This window comes from Rhinoderma darwinii, unplaced genomic scaffold, assembly GCF_050947455.1.
Source record: "Rhinoderma darwinii isolate aRhiDar2 unplaced genomic scaffold, aRhiDar2.hap1 Scaffold_4508, whole genome shotgun sequence".
NCBI lineage: Eukaryota > Metazoa > Chordata > Amphibia > Anura > Rhinodermatidae > Rhinoderma > Rhinoderma darwinii.
The window spans coordinates 32,218-58,393 of record NW_027463941.1 but is presented as its reverse complement, the minus strand read 5'-3'; the positions used below and the strand labels follow the sequence as shown (position 1 = coordinate 58,393).

The window sequence follows — 26,176 nt, the reverse complement described above, 5'->3', positions numbered from 1 at the left end:
ATTATCTATATATAGATGTTACCTGTCAGTGTAATCCTGCCTGTGATGATAATGAGATGAGTGCTGAGAAATGATCTCTACAGAACAGGAAGGGTCAGTCTATTATGAATGGTGGATTCTTTGTTATCTACATATATAGATGTTACCTGTCAGTGTAATCCTGCCTGTGATGATAATGAGATGACTGCTGAGAAATGATCTCTACAGAACAGGAAGGGTCAGTCTATTATGAATGGTGGATTCTTTGTTATCTACATATATAGATGTTACCTGTTAGTGTAATCCTGCCTGTGATGATAATGAGATGAGTGCTGAGAACTGTAAGGAGCAGTCTACTATGAGACTCATTGGCCAGAGGGCAAACTGCAAGATTAGATAAAGACAAAAAAATAATATTAAAAAAACCCACCAAAAAATCATAAAAAATATGTTTAACAGAAACTTGATTTAAACAATAGATCATTTTCTGATGACACATTCTCTGTAAGTGGTTGAACTGAGCTTTCCTAGATCTCGGCCTAGAGTGCAGCTGTTAATCGCAGCCGCTGCCCCCCAAAATCTGATGCTAAACCTAGTGCATGACCGGATTCATAGAACACCTTGTAGAGAACTTCTATGTGCAGTCACAGCTCCCTCAGGTCCTGCACTATGTATAACACATTGTCTGACGTGTTACTGTAATGTAGAACTAAGGAGGAACCCCACCTTAAAGAGAACAGAAAGGAGAAGACCTTTTCTCTCCTCAGTAGATGTTGACTCGCTCATTGCTGTGACGCTATCTAATCATAGTGGACAGCCTCACAGCGATGCAAAGACCTGCAGGAAATTTCACAAAATCAGCAGGTTTTCTGCATCGCTGTGAAGCGGTCCGCTCTGATTGGACAGCGTCACAGAAAAAAGTGAGGCAACGCCTACTGAGGAGAGATGGTGTCTCCTCTTTGTACCGTTAATTACAACACGCATATGTTAGGTGCAAAACGGAGTAAGGGCTGTAGTGGAACAACATGGAGGGGGGCAAAAAAGAAAATGACAGCGTTGGAATCTGGAGGACGCCAAGTATAAGGGGAGGAATGTGGTTAAAAAAACAACAACAAAAAACACAGCATGTCCTGCTTAACCCCTTAATGACCGGGCCATTTTGCACGTTAATCACCAAGGATTATTTTTTGTTTTTTCACGGTCGCATTCCAAGAGTCGTAACTTTTTTTTTATTCCGTGGACATCGCCGTATAAGGGCTTGTTTTTTGCGGGACGAGTTGTATTTTGTAATTGTACCATTTTTAGATGCTTATAATATATTGATTAACTTTTATTAACTTTATTTTAGGAGAATATTGAAAATAAGCCGCTATTCCAGCATTAATTTTCACGTTATAAATTTACGCCGTTTACTATGCAGCGTAAATAACATGTTCACTTTATTCTATGGGTCGGCACGATTACGGGGATACCAAATATGTAAAGGTTTTATATGTTTTCCTACGTTTGCACAATAAAAACCCTTTTAGAAAAAAATTACTTGTTTTTGCATCGCCGCATTCCAAGAGCCGTAACGTTTTTATTTTTCCGTCGATGTGGCCGTATGTGGGCTTGATTTTTGCGGGCCAATGCGTAGTTTTCATTAGTACTATTTTGGGTACATAGGACTTATAGATTAATTTTATTTTTTATGGGGGGAATGGGAGAAAAGAGAGAATTTTGCCGTTGTTTTTTGCAGTTTTTTTGGACGCCGTTCATCCGGCGGTTTAATTAATGTGTTCATTTTATTGGTCAAGTTGTTACGATCGCGGGGATACCATATATGTGTATGTGTGATTTGTTTTGACACTTTTACTGAGTAAAACCACTTTTTGGGAAAAAAAGTAGTTTTATTTGATTTTGACTGTAATTATTTTTTTTTTTTTTAACAAACTTTATTTAACTGATTGACATATTTTTTTTAAGTCCCACCAGGGGACGTCACTATGCGATGTGCCGATCGCATATATAATGCTTTGGTATACTTAGTATACCGAAGCATTATTGCCTGTCAGTGTAAAACTGACAGGCAGCCTGTTAGGTCATGCCTCCGGCGTCTTTGTTAGACCCCCGGCTGTCATGGAAACCCGACGGCGACCCGCGATTTGTTTGCGGGGGCGCCGATCGGGTGACAGAGGGAGCTCCCTCCCTCTGTCAAACACATTAGATGCCGCTGTCACTATTGACAGCGGCATTTAATGGGTTAAACTGCCGGAATCGGAGCGCGCTTCGATTCCGGCAGTTGCAGCAGGAGCCAGGCTGTGTATAACAGCCGTGCTCCTGCCGCTGATCGCGTGGGTACACTGGCAGTACCCGCGCCATCACAGGACGGATATATCCGTCCTCCTGCGCGAACTAGCAGCTGCTGAGGACGGATATATCCGTCCTTCGGCGTTAAGGAGTTAATAAACCACGGAGTTCACTTTCTAAATTCATTATTACTGACCTCTGGTAACACCTCCTGGAATTTCCTCCTCCACTTCACTCTTACACGGTTGAGCGCCCCTCACCCGCTCTTCTTCTTCATCCTCCACTTTAATATCAGTCAGATCTTCCCTCTGATTTCACATATGTAACAATACAGCAGAGAGTGCGAAGAATCTAACAGATCAACATAAGAAACCACCAAACTCTATGACCCCATCTATGACCGGAGGACCAAAAAGCTCCGCACCCCCTATATAGATCTGGTATACGGCTCAGCTTCATCTACCTGATGATTCTCTGGGACATTGGGATTTTCCTCTGGACAGTCCTGGGAATACAGAGGACTGGGACATCTCTCTGGCGGATTTCTCCTACTGGATCCATCTGTAGGAAACACACAGTGACTGAATACATGACTACTGTATATCTGTCTATATATCACACACTTCTCTCTACACTTCTATGTTTACTGATCAGAGCCGGAATTACAATGTTGAGGTCCTCACTACCGGTGTCGAGGTCCCTGCACCTTGTAAGCCACAGGCCTAAAGGAGACTGTGCCCTACCAGAGCGAATGGCGGGGCGTAACTGGCTCCCTGCTCCGCCATAATATTTACCTGTATCTGCCCTCTGTGGACGCGGATACACATGAAAGTGGCGGGACACAGGACTCCTCTATTTAGTTACCTGCAACCAAAAATGGTCTGGGTGTCACTTGCTTATTAGCCTCTTAAAGGCTGTGTACACCTCTGTAGGCAATATTTTCTATACATATTAATTAACCCCTTCACGACATGGCTATATACTTTCCAACTCCTGATGCCCTGGGCAGGTGTCACATAAATAAATATTGGCAGAATGGAACAGGGTTGTACTTTTCTGTCCGCCGGCTCTCTCCACAAGTGCCGGCACATCTCCCCCTTAGTTTAATCAAACGTATGCCAAACCCCTGCAGATAGCACCTCATCCCCTGTAGATAGCGCCACTGAAGCTCCCTCTAGGAGTGGAATCATTTGCCAGAGCGTTGCCGTCAACTTGGCTGGAAATTGTGCTTCTAGAGGGAGCCCCTGACGTCTCTGTCCATATATGGACAGTGATGTCAGGGACTCCTCTGGGAGTGGAATCCATGGCCTATTTTTGACCTGTTTAAGAGAACCATTTCTCAAATCTGACGTGTTACTTTAAGGGTATGTGCACACGGGGCTGATAAGATGCAGATTTTCTGCAAAGTATTTAATTGCGAGGAAATCTGCAGCGTATTACAGTAGTAGCAATGAGGGTGAGATTTTAACAAATCTCATCTACACGTCGCGCCAAAAATGAGTTTTGGACGTTCCGCCGTGTTTACGCCATGTGGAGACGTATCATAAGTGGGAATAAGATTTTACTTATCCAAGACATTGTGAGATTGTTTTATCAGAACACGTTGTACTTTATATTAGAGGTAAATTTAGCTCCATACATTCTGTGTTACATAGTTACTAAGGATGAAAAAAGACACAAGTCCATCAAGACCAACCTATAATCCGACCGTGTTGATCCAGAGGAAGATAAAACCCCCATGAGATGGATGACAATTGTCTCATTAGGGGAAAACTCCTCCCCGACTCCAAATCTGGAAATCAGAATAAATCCCTGGATCACCGTCCCATCTCCAGAATCTAGTACCCATAACTTGTAATATTAAAGAGAACCTCCGATTATACTGACATTATATAGGAAACTATTATACTGCCGGAGTGTGCCGATAATCGTCTTTCTACATGACTTGTATTACCAGGTTTACTTCTGACTACAGCACGACTGCCCATAGTCCACCCTGCCGGCTGCCCATAACTCTGCATTAGGAGACAGCGCGTCCTGCTCGTCTTCATGGCTCCTGTATCCAGAACGGCCGCCAGCGCTGTACAATGTAATGTGACCTCTAATGCAGAATTATGAGCAGCCGGCAGCACGAAATGTAGGGATCTAATGTGATGTAAAAGGAGCCGAAATTGTGGAGCTCCTACATTACATGTCATTGTACACACGTGTATATGTACTGCACATGACGGTATTAAGGCCTCAACAAGCAGAGGAAGAGAACACGGCAGGTATAAATGGACAGGGGGCGGAGCTAACTCCGACTGACCAGGCCGCGATAGGCTCTCCCACTCCTGAGCCTGCCACCCTGGTTGGTGGGAGCCGGTGTCAGTCTAAGAGGTCTGGCCTCAGGTGTCGACTGATTAATCCCGGGAGTATACACAGACGTAGTACCTGGCAGATCCTTTACAGATAGTCATCACCGAGACACCTCCAGTGCGGTTACTGTCGAATTTCCCAGCATTCCCAGCAGTGTCACCTCTCCAGTCAGCAGCTCCGTCATCTTGTAGATCAGTTCTAAGATCTTCTTCTCATGTATCCGGGAGTGAGGGGGAGGCTCTGTGATGGGACTACTGCTCCATCCTCCTGACTCATGGATGATGGGAGTCGTACAGTCACACAATGTCTTCTTCACTATTGTGTACTCCTGTGTATGGAGAGAGACACTTAGAGAACTGAACACAGTATTCCCACCTCAGTAGAAAGAGGGAGATTGTGACCCCGCTGTATAGACCTCTAGTGACCCCACATCTGTAATACTGGAGACCTCACCTACAAAAAGACATTGAGAAAATAGAACGAGGCCAAAACTAAAAAGGAAATAATATTGGGGGGACTAGATGGACCATGTGCTCTCCTCCTGCCGTCATCTTCTAGGTTTCTATATAGAGGTCATCCTGATCCTCCTGATTCTCATTGCTCTACATTACTATTGCTGCATTGGTGACATGACACATAACTGACCATATTGGTGGCTGATCTTCAGCTTCTTGACGTCACTTGGAAGGTCTGGACGCTGTTATACAGGACACGGGATTCTTCCTATTATGTATTCTCCCTTCCCTATGTGTGACTTGTTCTATAATGTAGAAAAGTTTACCTCTCCGCTCAGCAGGTAGATGATCTCCAAGGTGAAGTCTAATATTCTTCTGCTCATCTCATTCCTGTCCTTGTCCATCCTTGGTGGGTCATTCAGGAGAAGGAACGTTGTGGAGGAGAAGATGAGAAAACTGGAGGAACTGGAGGATCTAGTACTGCAGATGTCTTTATGAAGAAAGGAGAAGATGGAAATCATACAGGGGGCATCATCATGTGTGACATACAGAACCTCACTTATTCATCATTGAGAGAAACATCTTCTCAGAGCCGTCACCACATGGAATAAAGGGGTATTCCCAACACGGACATTTCTCCCCAGGATATGGCAGAAATGTCTGATAGATGCGGCTCCACCTCTGGGTGGCCTTGTTAGGCGGTTCCTGTAACTCCTATAGAAAAGAATGGAGAGACACAATCTGCTAAGGTCCTCCTGCTATATAATCTGCTGCCAACAGATCAGACTGGTGGTCAGTGTGACAGATGCCCTTTATGAATGAATACACCCCTAATATAAGTTTTTACAGATATTAGAAGTTACCTCAGAGATCCTGGATCTTCAGAGACATCTAAAATTCTTAATTATTAAAGTATTTCCCTATTCCTTGTAGATTATTTTACCGGATAGCAACTTTATTCACATCTGAAAGACAGATACTAACTATGGTTAATGGGAACCGGCGGTCACGTGTGAATGTGCAGAAGGTCCCGCCAGTCCTGCGAGCATGTGCGGAAGGTCCCGCCAGTCCTGCGAGCATGTGCGGAAGGTCCCGCCAGACCAGTGTGGAGGAGCGGAAGTTCCCGCCAGACCAGTGGGCAGGCGCGGAAGGTCCCGCCAGACCAGCGGGCAGGCGCGGAAGGTCCCGCCAGACCAGCGGGCAGGCGCGGAAGGTCCCGCCAGACCAGTGCGCAGGCGTGGAAGGTCCCGCCAGACCAGTGCGCAGGCGCGGAAGGTCCCGCCAGACCAGTGCGCAGGCACGGAAGGTCCCACCAGACCAGTGTGCAGGCGCGGAAGGTCCCGCCAGACCAGTGTGCAGGCGCGGAAGGTCCCGCCAGACCAGTGTGCAGGCGCGGAAGGTCCCGCCAGACCAGTGTGCAGGCGCGGAAGTTCCCGCCAGTCCAGTGTGCAGGCGCAGAAGATCCCGCCAGACCAGTGTGCATGCGCAGAACGTCCCACCAATACAGTGTGTATGTCCTGGTAGTTTAGTGTGAGGAAGCAGCATGTATTGTGCTGGGTGTGCAGGATCTCTGCATTATCTTATCACTTAGCAGTCACATCTTACACACAGACTTCTGTAAAGCGTGACCTGTCCTCCATCGTCTACATTACTTGGTGCTTTTCCTTTTAAACCTGTTCCCCCACTTCTTCATTATTCTGTGCTCCTTCTAGACCTGTCCTCTGCTTCTACATTACTCTGTGCTCCTCCTTCTAGACCTGTCCTCTGCTTCTACATTACTCTGTGCTCCTCCTTCTAGACCTGTCCTCTGCTTCTACATTACTCTGTGCTCCTCCTTCTAGACCTGTCCTCTGCTTCTACATTACTCTGTGCTCCTGCTTCTAGACCTGTCCTCTGCTTCTACATTACTCTGTGCTCCTCCTTCTTCTAGACCTGTCCTCTGCTTCTACATTACTCTGTGCTCCTCCTTCTTCTAGACCTGTCCTCTGCTTCTACATTACTCTGTGCTCCTCCTTCTTCTAGACCTGTCCTCTGCTTCTACATTACTCTGTGCTCCTCCTTCTACACCTGTCCTCTGCTTCTACATTACTCTGTGCTCCTCCTTCTAGACCTGTCCTCTGCTACTACATTACTCTGTGCTTCTCCTTCTAGACCGGTCCTCTGCTTCTACATTACTCTGTGCCTTTCCTTCTAGACCTGTCCTCTGCTTCTACATTACTCTGTGCTCCTACTTCTAGACCTGTCCTCTGCTTCTACATTACTCTGTGCTCCTTCTAGACCTGTCCTCTGCTTCTACATTACTCTGTGCTCCTCCTTCTTCTAGACCTGTCCTCTGCTTCTACATTAATCTGTGCTCCTCCTTCTAGACCTGTCCACCACCTTCGGCACAGTCGAACACACCCTCCTGATACAAATTCTCTAGTCCCTTGACATCACAGACTTGGCCCTCTCCTGGATCTCCTCATACCTTACCAACTAAAGATTTACTATCGCTCCCTTATGGGTCTCAGTGTTCTGGATCCCTTACTCTTCTCCATCTAAATCTTTGGTCAAATTTACCTCTGGTCTTGATGTTACCTCCCTGCTATCTAGAGTGTCTAACAGTTATCTCCTCTTTCACCTCCCACTTCCTTAAGATTAACATGGAGAAAACGGAATCATCTTTACCCCATTTCACTCAACCCCCTTACCAGAACTATCAAATCACAGTTAATGGCTCCACACGTTTCCCGGTCTCACAGGTCCGCTGCATTGGGATAACCCTTAATTTCAAATAGCACAGCCAAGCGCTTACCACTTCTTGCTGTCTCCACCTCAAAAACTCTCTTGAAGTCAGTCTTTCCTCGAACAGACATAAATGCTAGTATATATGCCCTCATCTACTGTCTAGACTACTCCAACACCCTTCTCTGTGGCTTCCCATCTAACATTATTGCACCCCTCCTACCCATTCTCAACTCAGCTGCAAGGGTAAATCTACCTCTCCCCTCATTCCACCTCTGCGGTCACTGGCCACCCATTGCCTACTAAATTAAGTTATACATATTAAAAATGACATGCAAGGCTGTCAACAAACCATCCCCTCCAAACATCTCTGCCCTAATCTCCTGATACCTCCCCACACATAATCTCCGGTCCTCACAAGACCTTCTTTGTTCTCATTTTATCTGTTCCTCACATCATCGTCTAGATTTCTCCCGTGCTTCCCCTAGTAGTCTACGAGGGCAGGGTCTCTCTCCCTCTGGACCAGTCAGTCATTCAATAATGTTTGTCTCTTCTTATGTACCGTATATATCGGCGTACAAGACGACTTTTTACACCCTTAAAAAAATGTCAAAAGTGTGGGGTCGTCTTATATGCCGGATATTGTCTACATTAGGGATGCACGTTGCAGCCGCACAGCTCAGTATAATACACATGAATGTATGGGAGCGCGGCTGCGGCTGTGTAATTCAGCCACAGCCCCGCTCCTGAGTCATGTTAAGTTCGCGGGGTCAGGATGATGCAATGCGGCCAGCGCTGCACTAATGAGCGGCGGCACTGGAGACAGAACATGGCGGGCGCGCTACAAAACACCCCCATGTTCTGTCTTCAGTGCCTGAACTGCCGCTCATTAGTGCAGCGCCGGCCGCATCACCTCATGCTGACCGCGCGCGCACTTCCTGTCAGGAGCGGGGCAATGGCTGTATTACACAGCCGCAGCCCCGCTCTATAAACGGCGGAGATCAGAGAAACCGCTCATCTCCGCCGTTATTCCCCTGAATGCTGCGATCACAGCTGACTGCAGCATTCAGGGGAAAGTGAGAAGGGGGGATGCCCCTGGATCGCGTCACAGGGAATTCCTGTGACGCGATCGAGGGCCATACCATATATGGGCAGACAGCCCAGGGTCTATTGACGGACCCCAGGGCTGTCTTACCATATTTCATGTTGTTAGGACATACCCAAGTATGTCCTAACAACTGCCTGTGTATTATCCGTCCACAGGTTAATGTACTGGCACATATCTGATATATGTCAGTACATTAAAGTTTAAAAATAAAGTAAAAACAAAGTATTGTTAAATTGTAAAAAAAATAAATACACCTTCACCTTTTTTACAATAAACATTAAAATAAGTCTCAATACATAAAATACACACATTCAGTAATGGCGCGGACAACAATGTTTTTGCATCATTTATGATGTGTACGCTGTAAAAAAATGAAATAAACACGGCTTTCATTCACTTATTAATGTGAGGCGCGAGGTGCGATGAATTTACCCTCCATGTTCCTCACATTAATAGTAATTAACCCCATCATGTACCTCGCACATTAACCCAATATGACTGAGAAACATGATGGGATTAATTACTATTAATGTGAGGTGCGTTCAAAATTCATCACACGTCGCGCCTCACATCAGAAAACGGAAGAATATTTTTTTTATTACTGTTGGCAAAAGTATCGGAATTGGTATCGAAATCGCAATACTAAACGAAGTATCGGTATCGAAGTCCAAATTCTGGTATCGTGACATCCCTAGTCTACATATTGTCTACACACAGGTTGTGTGTTACCTTGTGAGCCTGCAGTCCGGTACACAGGCTCCCGGGATGCACGGAATCCGCCACGGATCTGAGGGAAGCCGGTATTAGCCGCCAGGGAACATCTCTGTAAGATCCTCTGGCCCGCCCTTTCCTCTCATTCCCTGCCTCTCAGATCTCGAGCGATGAAGCAGCCTATCTGCACATGCGCGAGTTCAAAGAGACAGAGAGTCCTGGGTCCTGCCGCCGATGGCCATAGTGAAGCGCTCCTGCACGAAATGGTGAGTATATCTTAAATTCTATATTTTAAGGGTAAAAGTTGGGGGTCGTCTTATACGCCCAGTCGTCTTATACGCCGACATATACGGTACTTAACCCCTTGGACACGCAGCCAATTCAAATTTTTCCTCCCTCCTTCCAAAAGCCAGAACTTTTTGGTTTTTCCGTTGACATAGCCGTATGAGAACATGTCTTGTGCTGGACGTGAAGTAATTTTAAAAGGGGATTTCCACGATCAGACAACGGATGACCTCCACTGGATAGGTCATCAGTATATGATGGTGGGGGTCCGACACCCGGACCCCGCACAGATCAGCTGCTCCTGCTGCCGGATGTTCTGATCGGTATGCAGTAGTTGGAGCCGGAAGCAAATGGCTCCGACCACTGAACAGCGGCCGTTCTGCAGAACTAAATGCTCTGCTCCTATTCACTTTAACACAGCAGCACGACCGCTCTATTCCGTGACCGGAGCATCTGCTTTCAGCATGGACGTCTGGTGCCCGGAGGCAGCCGGAGCAGTTGAGCGGTGTGGGGTCCGGGTGTCAGACCCCCACAGATCATATACCGATGACCTATCTGGTGGAGGTCGTCAGTTGTCCGATCGTGGAAAACCCCTTTAATGTCCCCTATAATGTACTGGGTAAGAGGAAACAATTGTGGGCTGGAATAGCGGAAAACGCAGTGAATCCTATTGATTTTTAGGTTTCGTTTTTGCAGCGTTCACCATGCGGTGAAAATAACTTGTTACCTTTATTCTCCGGGTCAATACGATTACGACGACACCAAATTTATAGATTTATCTTCGACAAGGAAAGAAAAATTTGTCCAAAATAGAAAACAGTTTTGCGACGCCATTTTGAGAAACAGAACGTTTTATATTTCCGGTGATTGCTCGGTGTGAGGGGTTTATATTTCCGGTGATTGCGCGGTGAGAGGAGTTTTATATTTCCGGTGATTGCGCGGTGTGAGGTGTTTTATATTTCCGGTGATTGCGCGGTGTGAGGGGTTTTATATTTCCGGTGATTGCACGGTGTGGGGGGTTTATATTTCCGGTGATTGCGCGGTGTGGGGGGTTTATATTTCCGGTGATTGCGTGGTGTGAGGTGTTTTATATTTCCGGTGATTGCACGGTGTGGGGGGGTTTATATTTCCGGTGTTTGCGCAGTGTGAGGGGGTTTATATTTCCGGTGATTGCGCGGTGTGGGGGGTTTATATTTCCGGTGATTGCGCGGTGTGAGGGGTTTATATTTCCGGTGATTGCGCGGTGTGAGGGGTTTATATTTCCGGTGATTGCACGGTGTGAGGTGTTTTATATTTCCGGTGATTGCACGGTGTGGGGGGTTTATATTTCCGGTGATTGCGCGGTGTGAGGGGTTTATATTTCCGGTGATTGCGCGGTGTGAGGGGTTTATATTTCTGGTGATTGCGCGGTGTGAGAGGTTTTATATTTCCGTGATTGCGCGGTGTGAAGAATTTATATTGCCACACACAGCCCCCCTGTAGATATTACCACACACACTGCTCCCTGTAGATATTACCACACACACTGCTCCCTGTAGATATTACCACACACACTGCTCCCTGTAGATATTACCACACACTGCTCCCTGTAGATATTACCACACACTGCTCCCTGTAGATATTACCACACACACTGCTCCCTGTAGATATTACCACACACTGCTCCCTGTAGATATTACCACACACTGCTCCCTGTAGATATTACCACACACACACTGCTCCCTGTAGATATTACCACACACACTGCTCCCTGTAGATATTACCACACACACTGCTCCCTGTAGATATTACCACACACTGCTCCCTGTAGATATTACCACACACACAGCCCCCCTGTAGATATTACCACACACTGCTCCCTGTACATATTACCACACACTGCTCCCTGTAGATATTACCACACACTGCTCCCTGTAGATATTACCACACACACTGCTCCCTGTAGATATTACCACACACACTGCTCCCTGTAGATATTACCACACACTGCTCCCTGTAGATATTACCACACACACTGCTCCCTGTAGATATTACCACACACTGCTCCCTGTAGATATTACCACACACACTGCTCCCTGTAGATATTACCACACACTGCTCCCTGTACATATTACCACACACACTGCTCCCTGTAGATATTACCACACACACACTGCTCCCTGTAGATATTACCACACACACTGCTCCCTGTAGATATTACCACACACACTGCTCCCTGTAGATATTACCACACACACTGCTCCCTGTAGATATTACCACACACACTCCTCCCTGTAGATATTACCACACACTGCTCCCTGTAGGGAATGCCACACACTGCTCACTGTAGGGAATGCCACACATTGCTCCCTGTAGGGAATGCCACACACTGCTCCCTGTAGATATTACCACACACACTGCCCCTTGTAGATATTACCACACACTGCTCCCTGTAGATATTACCACACACACTGCTCCCTGTAGATATTACCACACACTGCTCCCTGTAGATATTACCACACACACTGCTCCCTGTAGATATTACCACACACTGCTCCCTGTAGATATTACCACACACACTGCTCCCTGTAGATATTACCACACACACTGCTCCCTGTACATATTACCACACACACTGCTCCCTGTAGATATTACCACACACACTGCTCCCTGTATATATTACCCCACACACTGCTCCCTGTAGATATTACCCCACACACTGCTCCCTGTAGATATTACCACACACACTGCTCCCTGTACATATTACCACACACACTGCTCCCTGTAGATATTACCACACACACTGCTCCCTGTAGATATTACCACACACTGCTCCCTGTAGATATTACCACGCACACAGCCCCCCTGTATATATTACCACACACACTGCTCCCTGTAGATATTACCACACACACTGCTCCCTGTAGATATTACCACACACACTGCTCCCTGTAGATATTACCACACACACTGCTCCCTGTAGATATTACCACACACACTGCTCCCTGTAGATATTACCACACACACTGCTCCCTGTACATATTACCACACACACTGCTCCCTGTAGATATTACCACACACACTGCTCCCTGTATATATTACCCCACACACTGCTCCCTGTAGATATTACCCCACACACTGCTCCCTGTAGATATTACCACACACACTGCTCCCTGTACATATTACCACACACACTGCTCCCTGTAGATATTACCACACACACTGCTCCCTGTAGATATTACCACACACTGCTCCCTGTAGATATTACCACGCACACAGCCCCCCTGTATATATTACCACACACACTGCTCCCTGTAGATATTACCACACACACTGCTCCCTGTAGATATTACCACACACACTGCTCCCTGTAGATATTACCACACACACTGCTCCCTGTAGATATTACCACACACACTGCTCCCTGTAGATATTACCACACACTGCTCCCTGTAGATATTACCACACACTGCTCCCTGTAGATATTACCACACACACTGCTCCCTGTATATATTACCACACACACTGCTCCCTGTAGATATTACCCCACACACACTGCTCCCTGTAGATATTACCACACACACTGCTCCCTGTAGATATTACCACACACACTGCTCCCTGTAGATATTACCACACACTGCTCCCTGTAGATATTACCACACACACTGCTCCCTGTATATATTACCACACACTGCTCCCTGTAGATATTACCACACACTGCTCCCTGTAGATATTACCACACACTGCTCCCTGTAGATATTACCACACACTGCTCCCTGTAGATATTACCACACACACTGCTCCCTGTAGATATTACCACACACACTGCTCCCTGTAGATATTACCACACACTGCTCCCTGTAGATATTACCCCACACACACTGCTCCCTGTAGATATTACCACACACACTGCTCCCTGTAGATATTACCCCACACACTGCTCCCTGTATATATTACCACACACACTGCTCCCTGTAGATATTACCACACACTGCTCCCTGTAGATATTACCACACACTGCTCCCTGTAGATATTACCACACACACTGCTCCCTGTAGATATTACCACACACACTGCTCCCTGTACATATTACCACAGACACTGCTCCCTGTAGATATTACCACACACTGCTCCCTGTAGATATTACCACACACACTGCTCCCTGTAGATATTACCACACACTGCTCCCTGTAGATATTACCACACACACTGCTCCCTGTAGATATTACCACACACTGCTCCCTGTAGATATTACCACACACACTGTCCCCTGTAGATATTACCACACACACTGCTCCCTGTAGATATTACCACACACACTGCTCCCTGTAGATATTACCACACACACTGCTCCCTGTAGATATTACCACACACACTGCTCCCTGTAGATATTACCACACACACTGCTCCCTGTAGATATTACCACACACTGCTCCCTGTACATATTACCACACACTGCCCCCTGTAGATATTACCACACACTGCTCCCTGTAGATATTACCACACACTGCTCCCTGTATATATTACTACACACTGCTCCCTGTAGATATTACCACACACACTGCTCCCTGTAGATATTACCACACACACTGCTCCCTGTAGATATTACCACACACTGCTCCCTGTAGATATTACCACACACTGCTCCCTGTAGATATTACCACACACACTGTTCTCTGTAGATATTACCACACACTGCTCCCTGTAGATATAACCACACACTGCTCCCTGTAGATATAACCACACACTGCTCCCTGTAGATATTACCACACACACTGCTCCCTGTAGATATTACCACACACACAGCCCCCCTGTAGATATTACCACACACACTGCTCCCTGTAGATATTACCACACACACTGCTCCCTGTAGATATTACCACACACTGCTCCCTGTAGATATTACCACACACTGCTCCCTGTAGATATTACCACACACTGCTCCCTGTAGATATTACCACACACTGCTCCCTGTAGATATTACCACACACTGCTCCCTGTAGGGAATGCCACACATTGCTCCCTGTAGGGAATGCCACACATTGCTCCCTTGTAGATAGGGCCACACACAGCCCCCCTGTAGATAGGGCCACACACAGCCCCCCTGTAGATAGCGCCACACACAGCCCCCCTGTAGATAGCGCCACACACAGCCCCCCTGTAGATAGCGCCACACACAGCCCCCCTGTAGATAGCGCCACACACAGCCCCCCTGTAGATAGCGCCACACACAGCCCCCCTGTAGATAGCGCCACACACAGCCCCCCTGTAGATAGCGCCACACACAGCCCCCCTGTAGATAGCGCCACACACAGCCCCCCTGTAGATAGCGCCACACACAGCCCCCCTGTAGATAGCGCCACACACAGCCCCCCTGTAGATAGCGCCACACACAGCCCCCCTGTAGATAGCGCCACACACAGCCCCCCTGTAGATAGCGTCACACACAGCCCCCCTGTAGATAGGGCCACACACAGCCCCCCTGTACATAGCGCCACACACAGCCCCCTGTAGATAGCGCCACACACAGCCCCCTGTAGATAGCGAGACCAAAAGAGAAAATAAATGCTGAGAAACAAAGAAGTAATGAAAATACAAAAATATTTTATTAACATATAATAAGACATGTAAAAAGAATCCATAAACCCACAGTAAAAACACGGATCCTTGACTGGAGCATTAACCAAACCATGTATCTATATATGAACGGTTAGCGAGACACATGTGTATCCCTTGATGGAAAATAATATGACATGAGTGTGTGAGCGTCTTTGAGAGTATAGTCTATTAAAGTAAATAGGTCAGCTATGTGCATATGTGAATGCAAAGTACTGTAGACTAAATAGAATCACACCCTATAGTCAAAAAATAAGTTAGCAGTACTATGGTACAATAAACGTAACAACACACATGTCATTTATAAATGCAATGGGATCAAACATGCAGAGATTCCGTAATAAGGTAAGTAAAGTACACAAAATAGATGAGGTCTCACATACCCATAATGAATGAACAGAATGAATGCAGCCAAGGTCCACCCCAACGCGCGTTTCGGCGCTAATGCCACACACTGCTCCCTGTAGGGAATGCCACACACTGCTCCCTGTAGGGAATGCCACACATTGCTCCCTGTAGGGAATGCCACACACTGCCCCTTGTAGATAGTGCCACACAGTGCTCCCTGTAGATAGGGCCACACACAGCCCACTTGTAGATAGGGCCACACACAGCCCACCTGTACATAGCGCCACACACAGCCCCCCTGTAAATAGCGCCACACACAGCCCCCTGTAGATAGCGCCACACTCAGTGCCCCTTGTAGATGGAGCTCGTAGATAGCGCCACACACAGCCCCCTGTAGATAGGGCCCCATACAGCCCCCCTGTAGATAAGGCCACATACAGCCCCTCTGTAGATAGGGCCACATACAGCCCCCCTGTAGATAGGGCCACACACATCGCACCTGTAGATAGGGACACACACAGCCTACTTGTAGATAGCGCCACACACAGCCCACCTGTAGATAGCGCCACACACAGCCCCCCTGTAGATAGCGCCACACACAGCCCCCCTGTAGATAGTGCCACACACAGCCCCCTGTAGATAGCGCCACACTCAGTGCCCCTTGTAGATGGCGCTCCACACTGCCCCCTGCAGATGGCGCCACACACAGCCCCCTGTAGATGGCGCCACACACAGCCCCCTGTAGATGGCGCCACAAACAGTCCTACTGTGGATAGCGCCACAAACAGCCCCCCTGTAGATAGCACCACACCCCCCCCTTGTAGAAAGCACCACACCCCCTTGTATATTGCTCCACACACAGCCCTCCTGTAGATTGCGCCACACAAAGCCCCCTTGTAGGGAGAGCCACACACATCACCTTGTGGATAATGCCACACACATCCCCTTGTAGATAACGCCACATACCCCCCTTGTATATAGCGCCACAAACATCCCCTTGTAGAAAGCGCCACACCCCCCTTGTACATAGTGCCACAAAGGGCCGGCCAGAACGGTGTGCCATTGCACTGGGTGCATCACTCTAGCAGGTGGAAGGGGGCGCTGCACTGGCTACCTTTCCCCTGCTTGTTTCAGAAGCGCCCGGGCCCGGTGACTCAGCATCCGCCTTTCCGCCCATAGCAGCCATAGCGGCGACACCGGGAATGAGGACGCCCATGCTGCCAGTCGGGATCGGCCCCCCATGGCCGGCGGCACCGCTAGCAGCTGCTACAGCTGTAGCAACGCCACATTCAATAGTGTCTGCGTGATCAGTACACAGGTACTATTAAATACTATAGCAAAGCAGGAAGGTATCTCCCAGCTCTGCTATCTGCTAGCGCCACTGTGTGGCTGGGGATTCCGCTCCTGGATGAAGCGCTTGATGTCTCTGTCCATATATGGACAGTGACATCAGGGGCAACTCCTGAAGCGTAATCCCGGTCCACAGCGTTGCCGATGCAGTGACCGGGGATTCCACTTCAGTAGAGGCCCTTGACGTCACTGTCCATAAATAGACAGAGTCATCAAGCGCTCCGTCCAGGAGCGGAATCTCCAGCCACAGGGGGATTCCGCTCTTTCAGGGAGCTACAGTAGCGCTATGTACAGGAAGGGGGGGGGGGGATTCTATCATCTACAATGGGGCTGTGTGGCACTATCTACAGGGGAATCTGTGAGTGGCGGGCTGATGGTCTTCAAGTGGTTTTCACCTCTGACCTCCAATTAAAGTTAATAGGAGGCAGAAAATACCTGTGGCGTTCGTTTGGAGCTTTCTTTGCCTACGTCTTTTCCGTTAGCTTCAACGGCTTAAAAAAAAAAAGTCAAACAACGCTGTCAATTTAAAATCTGCCTTAAAATTCCTGAAGGAATTTTGGGGGGAGTATGGCACTGTCTACATTGGGAGGTGGGGGGCTGTATGGCACTGTCTACAAGGGGGAGGTGAGGGGCTGTATGGCACAATCTACAGGGGGCACTATCTACAAGGGGGGCTGTGTGTGTGCCAGCGAGGGGAGGGGGGCATTATAAAATTCCTGAAGGAATTTTGAGGAAGATATTTTCTGCCTTACAAAAAACGCTGTGTGAACATATTCTCAGTGTAGTGCTTGTTTTTAGCTGTTTTCTGTCTTTCTCGAAACAATTTTTGGTAGGGGTGGCCTGAGGAAATTTTATTTCTCCAGTGGTGCCTCGAGTCCGAAAAGGTTGGGAAACTCTGCACTAGGCTACAGGATCACGCCGGCCTACGCAAGGATCCCGTCGCGGAGCAGCGCAGTTCGTCTTGGGAACGGGGCCTAGAGGTGTACAATTTTTTTGTGTTTGGGGCACTGTCTACATCGGGAGGTGGGGGGCTGTATGGCACTGTCTACAAGGGGGAGGTGAGGGCTGTATGGCACTGTCTACATGGGGGAGGTGGGGGGCTATATGGCATGATCTACAAGGGGGAGTTGCGGCTCTGTATAGCACGGTCTACATGGGGGAGGTGGGGGGGTTGTATGTCACGATCTACAAGGGGGAGGTGGGGGAATGAACAGCACTGTCTACAAGGGGGAGGTGGTGGGCTGTATGACACTCAACAAGGAGGGGTGGCGGATTATGGCACAGTCTACAGGGAGGCTGTATGGCACAATCTACAGGGGGCACTATCTACAAGGGGGGCTGTGTGTGTGCCAGCGAGGGGAGGGGGGCATTATACTGTGTGAAGGCCACTAAGCATACATTATTCTGTGTAAGGGCACTACAGGGGGAAATCTACTGTGTATGGCACTTAGGGGGCAAAACACTGTGTGGGCAAAATTAGAGGACAAAATACTGTGTCCTTAAAGGGGTAATAATATATGATATTATTAAATATTATTATTATTTTTGGGGCGTGGCCAGCAAGCAGCATGGATAGTCGTATCTGAGCTGAGCTCCCGGGGACCGTAACCTCTCCTGCTGATTATCCTGTCATCCTGGCTGGTAAATCTTTTTACTGGGACCAGACAAACTCTGGGCATACCTCTACCCCTCGCAGGCTACCCGGGGACATTCTTCGGTGACTTCGTCGGCCCTGCGGACGGAAACAGTGCACGACGGCCTGGTGTTCTGCTGCAGCCTGCACTCGACGTACTTCCACTTGATATTAACCCAGCCCAGGAGACAACGAAGGACTTGCATCCACTTGCATCGGAGGTACACTGTTTATGCCCGACATCTCTTGCTTCTCCCAGGTGTCTTTTGGTCCTCTCTGTCAGACTCCGAGGTCCTGGTTGCATGGGCTTCTGTTCCTCGTGGCGGCTGGTGGTTAATGGCGGCCTGTCTGTGTCTGCAAGGCACGCATGGTGAAACATTCTTTCTCTGTCTCCCCTGACAGCCGGTGAAGGTACAGACCTCAGGCTCAGTTGGGGACGACAGTTTTGATTTCTCTCAGGGGAGACCCTGAGATTCCATTGTTACCAGTATCTGGGTGGTGAGTTGCGGCCTAACGGAGCCATTTTGCATATATGCCTGTTATACATCTATGTCACTGATTTGGCTCACCTGCTCACTATACATTCTGGGACTGCCTGCCTACCCGGTTCTTTGTCTATAGAGCTTACTTACCATATATAACTTCCTACCAGTGTGCCATACTCTGTTAAAAGGAGACTGTATCTGCTGCCTTACTTTTCCTGCTACTGTATTGGTGGGGTGAGACCTACCTATTTCAGCTATACTGTGCACCATGCGTAAATCTAAACCTCAGTCTGCAGTGGATAAGCTAAAAGATTTTGCTCGTACTGATCAGGACGAAGATAATTCCTCTCCACGTAAAACGTGATCTACTCACCTCAAAAATAAAGAGGGTGATGACAATTGTTCCTTGATGACGGGCCTCGGGGTTCCCTCATATTAGGCGATCCCGTCCCCCCCTAATCTGTTTACAGGAGACTCACCTCATTAGTGAAAGATCTAGTTACCTTAAGAAACCTTAGATACAATGGGCGTGCCACTCCTTTCACACTTTTTATTCTAGAGGGTTTTCCCTGCTGATACATCGCACTGTACGATGGAATCCAATACAGACGCGAAGAGACCCAGCTGGAGGTTTCGTTTTTGTTTATGCTGAAATAGACACGAAGCCATATGTTATTCTGTGTATATATAATCCACCACAGGCTAACACCTCCGTCCTTCAGGCAGCTATTGCTTTTGTACATCAAATTAGGTAATGTCTCCGGCTATAGACCGTTTCTCACAAGATCCCGCCCATAATTTAACACCCACTACTCCTTTGTGTCAGCTGATAGAAGGTTTGGCCTGGATTGATCTATGAAGACATTGTCACCCACAGGTTCTGGAATACACTTGTCATTCTCCTGGGAGACAGACTCTCTCCAGGATTGATCTATGAAGACATTGTCACCCACAGGTTCTGGAATACACTTGTCATTCTCCTGGGAGACAGACTCTCTCCAGGATTGATCTATGAAGACATTGTCACCCACAGGTTCTGGAATACACTTGTCATTCTCCTGGGAGACAGGCTCTCTCCAGGATTGATCTATGAAGACATTGTCACCCACAGGTTCTGGAATACACTTGTCATTCTCCTGGGAGACAGGCTCTCTCCAGGATTGATCTATGAAGACATTGTCACCCACAGGTTCTGGAATACACTTGTCATTCTCCTGGGAGACAGGCTCTCTCCAGGATTGATCTATGAAGACATTGTCACCCACAGGTTCTGGAATACACTTGTCATTCTCCTGGGAGACAGGCTCTCTCCAGGATTGATCTATGAAGACATTGTCACCCACAGGTTCTGGAATACACTTGTCATTCTCCTGGGAGACAGGCTCTCTCCAGGATTGATCTATGAAGAAATTGTCACCCACAGGTTCTGGAATACACTTGTCATTCTCCCGGGAGACAGGCTCTCTCCAGGATTGATCTATGAAGACATTGTCACCCACAGGTTCTGGAATACACTTGTCATTCTCCTGGGAGACAGGCTCTCTCCAGGATTGATCTATGAAGACATTGTCACCCACAGGTTCTGGAATACACTTGTCATTCTCCTGGGAGACAGGCCCTCTCCAGGATTGATCTATGAAGACATTGTCACCCACAGGTTCTGGAATACACTTGTCATTCTCCTGGGAGACAGGTTCTCTCCAGGATTGATCTATGAAGACATTGTCACCCACAGGTTCTGGAATACACTTGTCATTCTCCTGGGAGACAGGTTCTCTCCAGGATTGATCTATGAAGACATTGTCACCCACAGGTTCTGGAATACACTTGTTATTCTCCCGGGAGACAGGCTCTCTCCAGGATTGATCTATGAAGACATTGTCACCCACAGGTTCTGGAATACACTTGTCATTCTCCTGGGAGACAGACTCTCTCCAGGATTGATCTATGAAGACATTGTCACCCACAGGTTCTGGAATACACTTGTCATTCTCCTGGGAGACAGGCTCTCTCCAGGATTGATCTATGAAGACATTGTCACCCACAGGTTCTGGAATACACTTGTCATTCTCCTGGGAGACAGGCTCTCTCCAGGATTGATCTATGAAGACATTGTCACCCACAGGTTCTGGAATACACTTGTCATTCTCCTGGGAGACAGACTCTCTCCAGGATTGATCTATGAAGACATTGTCACCCACAGGTTCTGGAATACACTTGTCATTCTCCTGGGAGACAGGCTCTCTCCAGGATTGATCTATGAAGACATTGTCACCCACAGGTTCTGGAATACACTTGTCATTCTCCTGGGAGACAGGCTCTCTCCAGGATTGATCTATGAAGACATTGTCACCCACAGGTTCTGGAATACACTTGTCATTCTCCTGGGAGACAGACTCTCTCCAGGATTGATCTATGAAGACATTGTCACCCACAGGTTCTGGAATACACTTGTCATTCTCCTGGGAGACAGGCTCTCTCCAGGATTGATCTATGAAGACATTGTCACCCACAGGTTCTGGAATACACTTGTCATTCTCCTGGGAGACAGGCTCTCTCCAGGATTGATCTATGAAGACATTGTCACCCACAGGTTCTGGCATACACTTGTCATTCTCCTGGGAGACAGGCTCTCTCCAGGATTGATCTATGAAGACATTGTCACCCACAGGTTCTGGAATACACTTGTCATTCTCCTGGGAGACAGGCTCTCTCCAGGATTGATCTATGAAGACATTGTCACCCACAGGTTCTGGAATACACTTGTCATTCTCCTGGGAGACAGGCTCTCTCCAGGATTGATCTATGAAGACATTGTCACCCACAGGTTCTGGAATACACTTGTCATTCTCCTGGGAGACAGGCTCTCTCCAGGATTGATCTATGAAGACATTGTCACCCACAGGTTCTGGAATACACTTGTCATTCTCCTGGGAGACAGGCTCTCTCCAGGATTGATCTATGAAGACATTGTCACCCACAGGTTCTGGAATACACTTGTCATTCTCCTGGGAGACAGGCTCTCTCCAGGATTGATCTATGAAGACATTGTCACCCACAGGTTCTGGAATACACTTGTCATTCTCCTGGGAGACAGGCTCTCTCCAGGATTGATTATGTTTTTGGTTCTCCTGCTTTATGTGTCCTCCATATCACTCTCTTCCAGGGGGATTTCGGACCACAGTGCGATACTGGTCAGGTTGGTTACATTTCACTCGTTTATATAAACATGTGCTTCACCTTAAGACTAAGCGCAAATTGTTTTATTACACGTCAATATTATTTTGAGATGGAGAATCAATCCAGTCAGTTATTGGCCCACTTAATTAGACACAATAACTCCTCCAATTCAGGATAATGAGGGTGGTCTATTAACAGAGGGGGATGCCATTGCTACCAGATTTAGAAAGGACTATACCATTTTATATAGTTCCACCTCTAATCATACCATCGCAGACGTTGTAGTTTATCTGAGTGATCTGACTTTTCCTACTCTCTCTTCATCGCAGGTTACATTGCTTGACTCCCCTATGATGATGGCGGAACTTCAAGAGGCTATTCAGGAAATGTCTCTCCATAAATCCCCAGGTCCTGATGGGCTCCCTATTGAAGGTTATAGGAGGTATCGGGAACATATGGGCCCCATGTTGTTAGATACTCTTAACCAGGCTTTACTCACCCACTCACTTCCCTCTACATTTGATGATGCTTCTATCATTGTGCTACTGAAGCCGGATAAAGACCCTGTTGATTGTGGTTCTTATAGACCAATTTCCCTAGTTAACGTGGACTATAAAATCCTACCTAAGATCCTGGCAAAGCGACTGAATCAAGTTGTTCTCACAATTATTCACCCTGACCAAACTGAATTCATGCGCGGTAAATCTACATCTATAAACATTACACGTGTACAGACACTTATGCAGATGGGTAGAATGCGTCATTTGCCTTGGGCTGTCGCTTCATTAGATACTATGAAGGCGTTCGACTCTGTTGAGTGCTCCTTCCTTCTGGCCGGCCTTCACAGCTTTGCTCCTACATTTATCTCATGGATCCAACTTCTCTATAAATCCCCTATGGCTATTGTGGTGGTCAATGGCATCCCCTCTGATTCTTCTCCTCTGGCACGGGGTACGCGGCAGGGATGTCCCCTCTCACCGGTTTTATTTGCTATTGCCATTGAAGCTATAGCTATTAGATTGAGATCCACCCCTATGGTAACTGGTGTGCAGTGGGAGGGAGGGTCTGCTGTGGTGGGCCTGTACGCTGACGAGAAGGTCCTTTTCCTGCGCAGCCCTCATGAGTCTTTTGGTCACGCTGTCCGCTTGCTAGATGCCTTTTTGCCATTTTCTGGGCTTAGGGTTAATTGGCAGAAGTGCCCCATTTCCTACATGATGTGATCGGCGCTGTAATGTCGGTGACAGTAATGCTTTATATTTAGAAAAACGATCTATATTTACCACGTTAGGAGCGATTTTACATTTATGCTAATGAGTTTCTTAATGCCCAAGTGGGCGTGTTTTTACTTTAGAGCAAGTGGGCGTTGTACAGAGGAATGTATCACGCTGACCAATCACTGACCAATCAGCGTCATGCACTCCTCCCCATTCATTTAGTCAGTGCATAGTGACACTGCGTTGTTCACGATCTGCTGTCTTATACTGACACATTAACGTTACTGAAGTGTTTAGACAGTGAATAGACATTCCTTCCAGCCAGGACGCGATGTCTATTCACAATCCCGACACTTCATTAACGTTTACAGCAGAGCAAAGCGTAATCTCCCTGTAACCGGTCATTTACAGCGAGATCTCGCGAGATTACACTTTGCTCTGCTGTAAGTACCACAGAAACGTTACCGAAGTGTCGGGATTGTGAATAGACATGGTGTCCTGGCTGGAAGGAATGTCTATTCACTGTCTAAACACTTCAGTAACGTTAATGTGTCAGTGACTGAGCCCAGGCTAAGTGTAGAATCCCCAGTCAGAGGGTTGCCGACGCTCTGGCCGGGTATTCCGCTCCCGGAGGAGTGAATGGCAGAGCAGGGAGCGGAGAGTTTCCTGCTCCGCCACAGTATTCAGTAGTACCTGCGTCCTGAGGATGCAAATACAATTGAAAATGGCCGGGACAGTTATTTGCCGGGACTGTCTCTGTAAATTTGGGACAGTCCCGGCAAATTCAGGACTGTTGGCAACTATGAGAATATGGCGACACTAAATAACATTGTTTTCTAACAAAAAGTTATTTCTATGTAAATATCGCACATCATGAAAAAAACCATAGAAATTTGGTATCGTCCGGCAGAATGTAATCCTCGCACCGCGGGACCGGCAGAAAAAGAAACAAGAAATAGATCTGAGGGAACAACTAAACCCGTCCTGGTGATTAAGGGGTTAACCTGCGGTGCGGATTATAGACACGCAGGATATCGCATTTATACCGCGGATTCGCGGCGCATTTGTTGCAGAATTTCCCCATTAAGTGAAATGGAAAGTCAAGTTCCGCAACAACCGCCATTGTTCCCAGAATCCTCTGCGGCTCCACCGCGTGTTCACAGCAACGCTGCAGGTTACACATATATAAAAAAGAAGGCGTCATGTGACCCCTGCAGCCAATCACAGGCCGGAGAGGTCACATGTCATTATAGGGGTCACCTGGACACGGCCGGAAGAGCAGGGACGTGTTGCTATGGTAACGCTGGGAGAGGTGAGGATCGGCCTTGTTGTATTTCTGGAGTAGATATTCGGGGGGATTATACGGCCACCATTTGGGGTGAATATTCGGGTGATTTCCTTGCGTGTTGTGGGTCGTATTCGCTACGTGTGAACATTCCCTTAAACCGCACGGTGAACGACATTAACAAGAAATGTATAAAAGTCAGTGAATAAGTTGTATGTCCCGAATATTATGTCATTACAAAACACGACTCGTCCCACAAAACATCCGACCACTACAAAGACCAGAAATAACCACTTACCCCAAAGAGGCCGGCACTGGAGGGGTTAAATCCGGGCTAGGAGTCCAGTGGGCGGGGTCACTCAATGATTGACAACAGAGAGAACACCCGACCAGCGCTGCTCTTTACCTCATCACGTAACAGCGGAAGGACCTGTGATGACGTCACCACCAAGTGACAGGAAAAGGCGGAGCTTATTAGTGGAGAGAGGCAGAGGTGGAAGGACCTTGGATATCAAGGTCACGTGACCGCGGCATCAGGGGCGGGGAGCTTAGACGTTTGAGCGATGTATGAAGGACCTGTGTGATGATCAAGTGACATGAGGGGTCCTGAGCATCATATATCGGTCATAACAGTGCAAAATATAATGTGTTATGGTAAAAGGACCTGTGATGACATCACCACCACGTGACTGGGACGGGTGGAGCTTATCATTTGAGAAAAGAGGTGGAGACCTATGAAGCTGATCACGTGACATGTGGGGGCGGAGCTCTGTGAGTGGTCCGGTCTCCTGTGCTATGTTGAGAAGCGTTCATGATTACGTCACATGAGGGGTGGGGCTATGCCTCCTCTCCAGTTATAAGCTCCGCCTCTCTTCTCCCGGTCACATGGTGGTGACGTCATTACTGGTCCTTCAGCTGTTGCCGTGTATGATGTAGAGAGCAGCGCTGGTCGGGTGTACGTGACTTCCGGTCACCGCTGTTGTTTAGTGTTCTCTCTGTTATCAGTCAGGAGATTTCCCATGATGCAGTAGTAAGGTTACATGAGGTCATTTCTGTCCGGTTTTGGTGCGTTTTTGTCTGGCACAGTGTTGGTGATTATTATTATTTATTTTAAGTGGTGTAAATATAAAATACAGGAGGGATTAACCCCTTGGTGACATCAGATCTATAGTATTAT

The 26,176-nt window shown here is 47.6% G+C and overlaps 1 protein-coding gene across 3 annotated transcripts; it reads right to left on the bottom strand.

The window, feature by feature from the left end:
• Positions 1–282: 282 nt before the first annotated feature.
• LOC142716468 (oocyte zinc finger protein XlCOF29-like) lies at positions 283–25,399 on the bottom strand. 3 transcript variants are annotated; one of them, XM_075848700.1, is made up of 6 exons: positions 25,298–25,399; positions 5,408–5,571; positions 4,702–4,954; positions 2,732–2,829; positions 2,465–2,619; positions 283–363 (listed from the first exon to the last, which is right to left on the bottom strand). In XM_075848700.1, exons 2-3 carry the CDS (start codon positions 5,483–5,485, stop codon positions 4,727–4,729), a joined length of 306 nt encoding a protein of 101 aa, XP_075704815.1. In that variant the 5' UTR covers positions 5,486–5,571; positions 25,298–25,399; the 3' UTR covers positions 283–363; positions 2,465–2,619; positions 2,732–2,829; positions 4,702–4,726. The 3 variants fall into 3 exon arrangements, with proteins under 3 accessions (XP_075704815.1, XP_075704816.1, XP_075704814.1); XM_075848701.1 differs by having other exon boundaries at positions 2,465–2,576; XM_075848699.1 differs by having other exon boundaries at positions 2,465–2,829.
• Between the last annotated feature and the right edge of the window lie 777 nt (positions 25,400–26,176).

Bases quoted from the DNA above. Each gene is read 5' to 3' on its own strand.
- LOC142716468 (XM_075848699.1), bottom strand. From the start codon at position 5,485: ATGGACAAGGACAGGAATGAGATGAGCAGAAGAATATTAGACTTCACC. The intron at 4,955-5,407 runs GTAAACTTTTCT...CTCCATACACAG, and splicing joins TCTACCTGCTGAGCGGAGAG to GAGTACACAATAGTGAAGAA.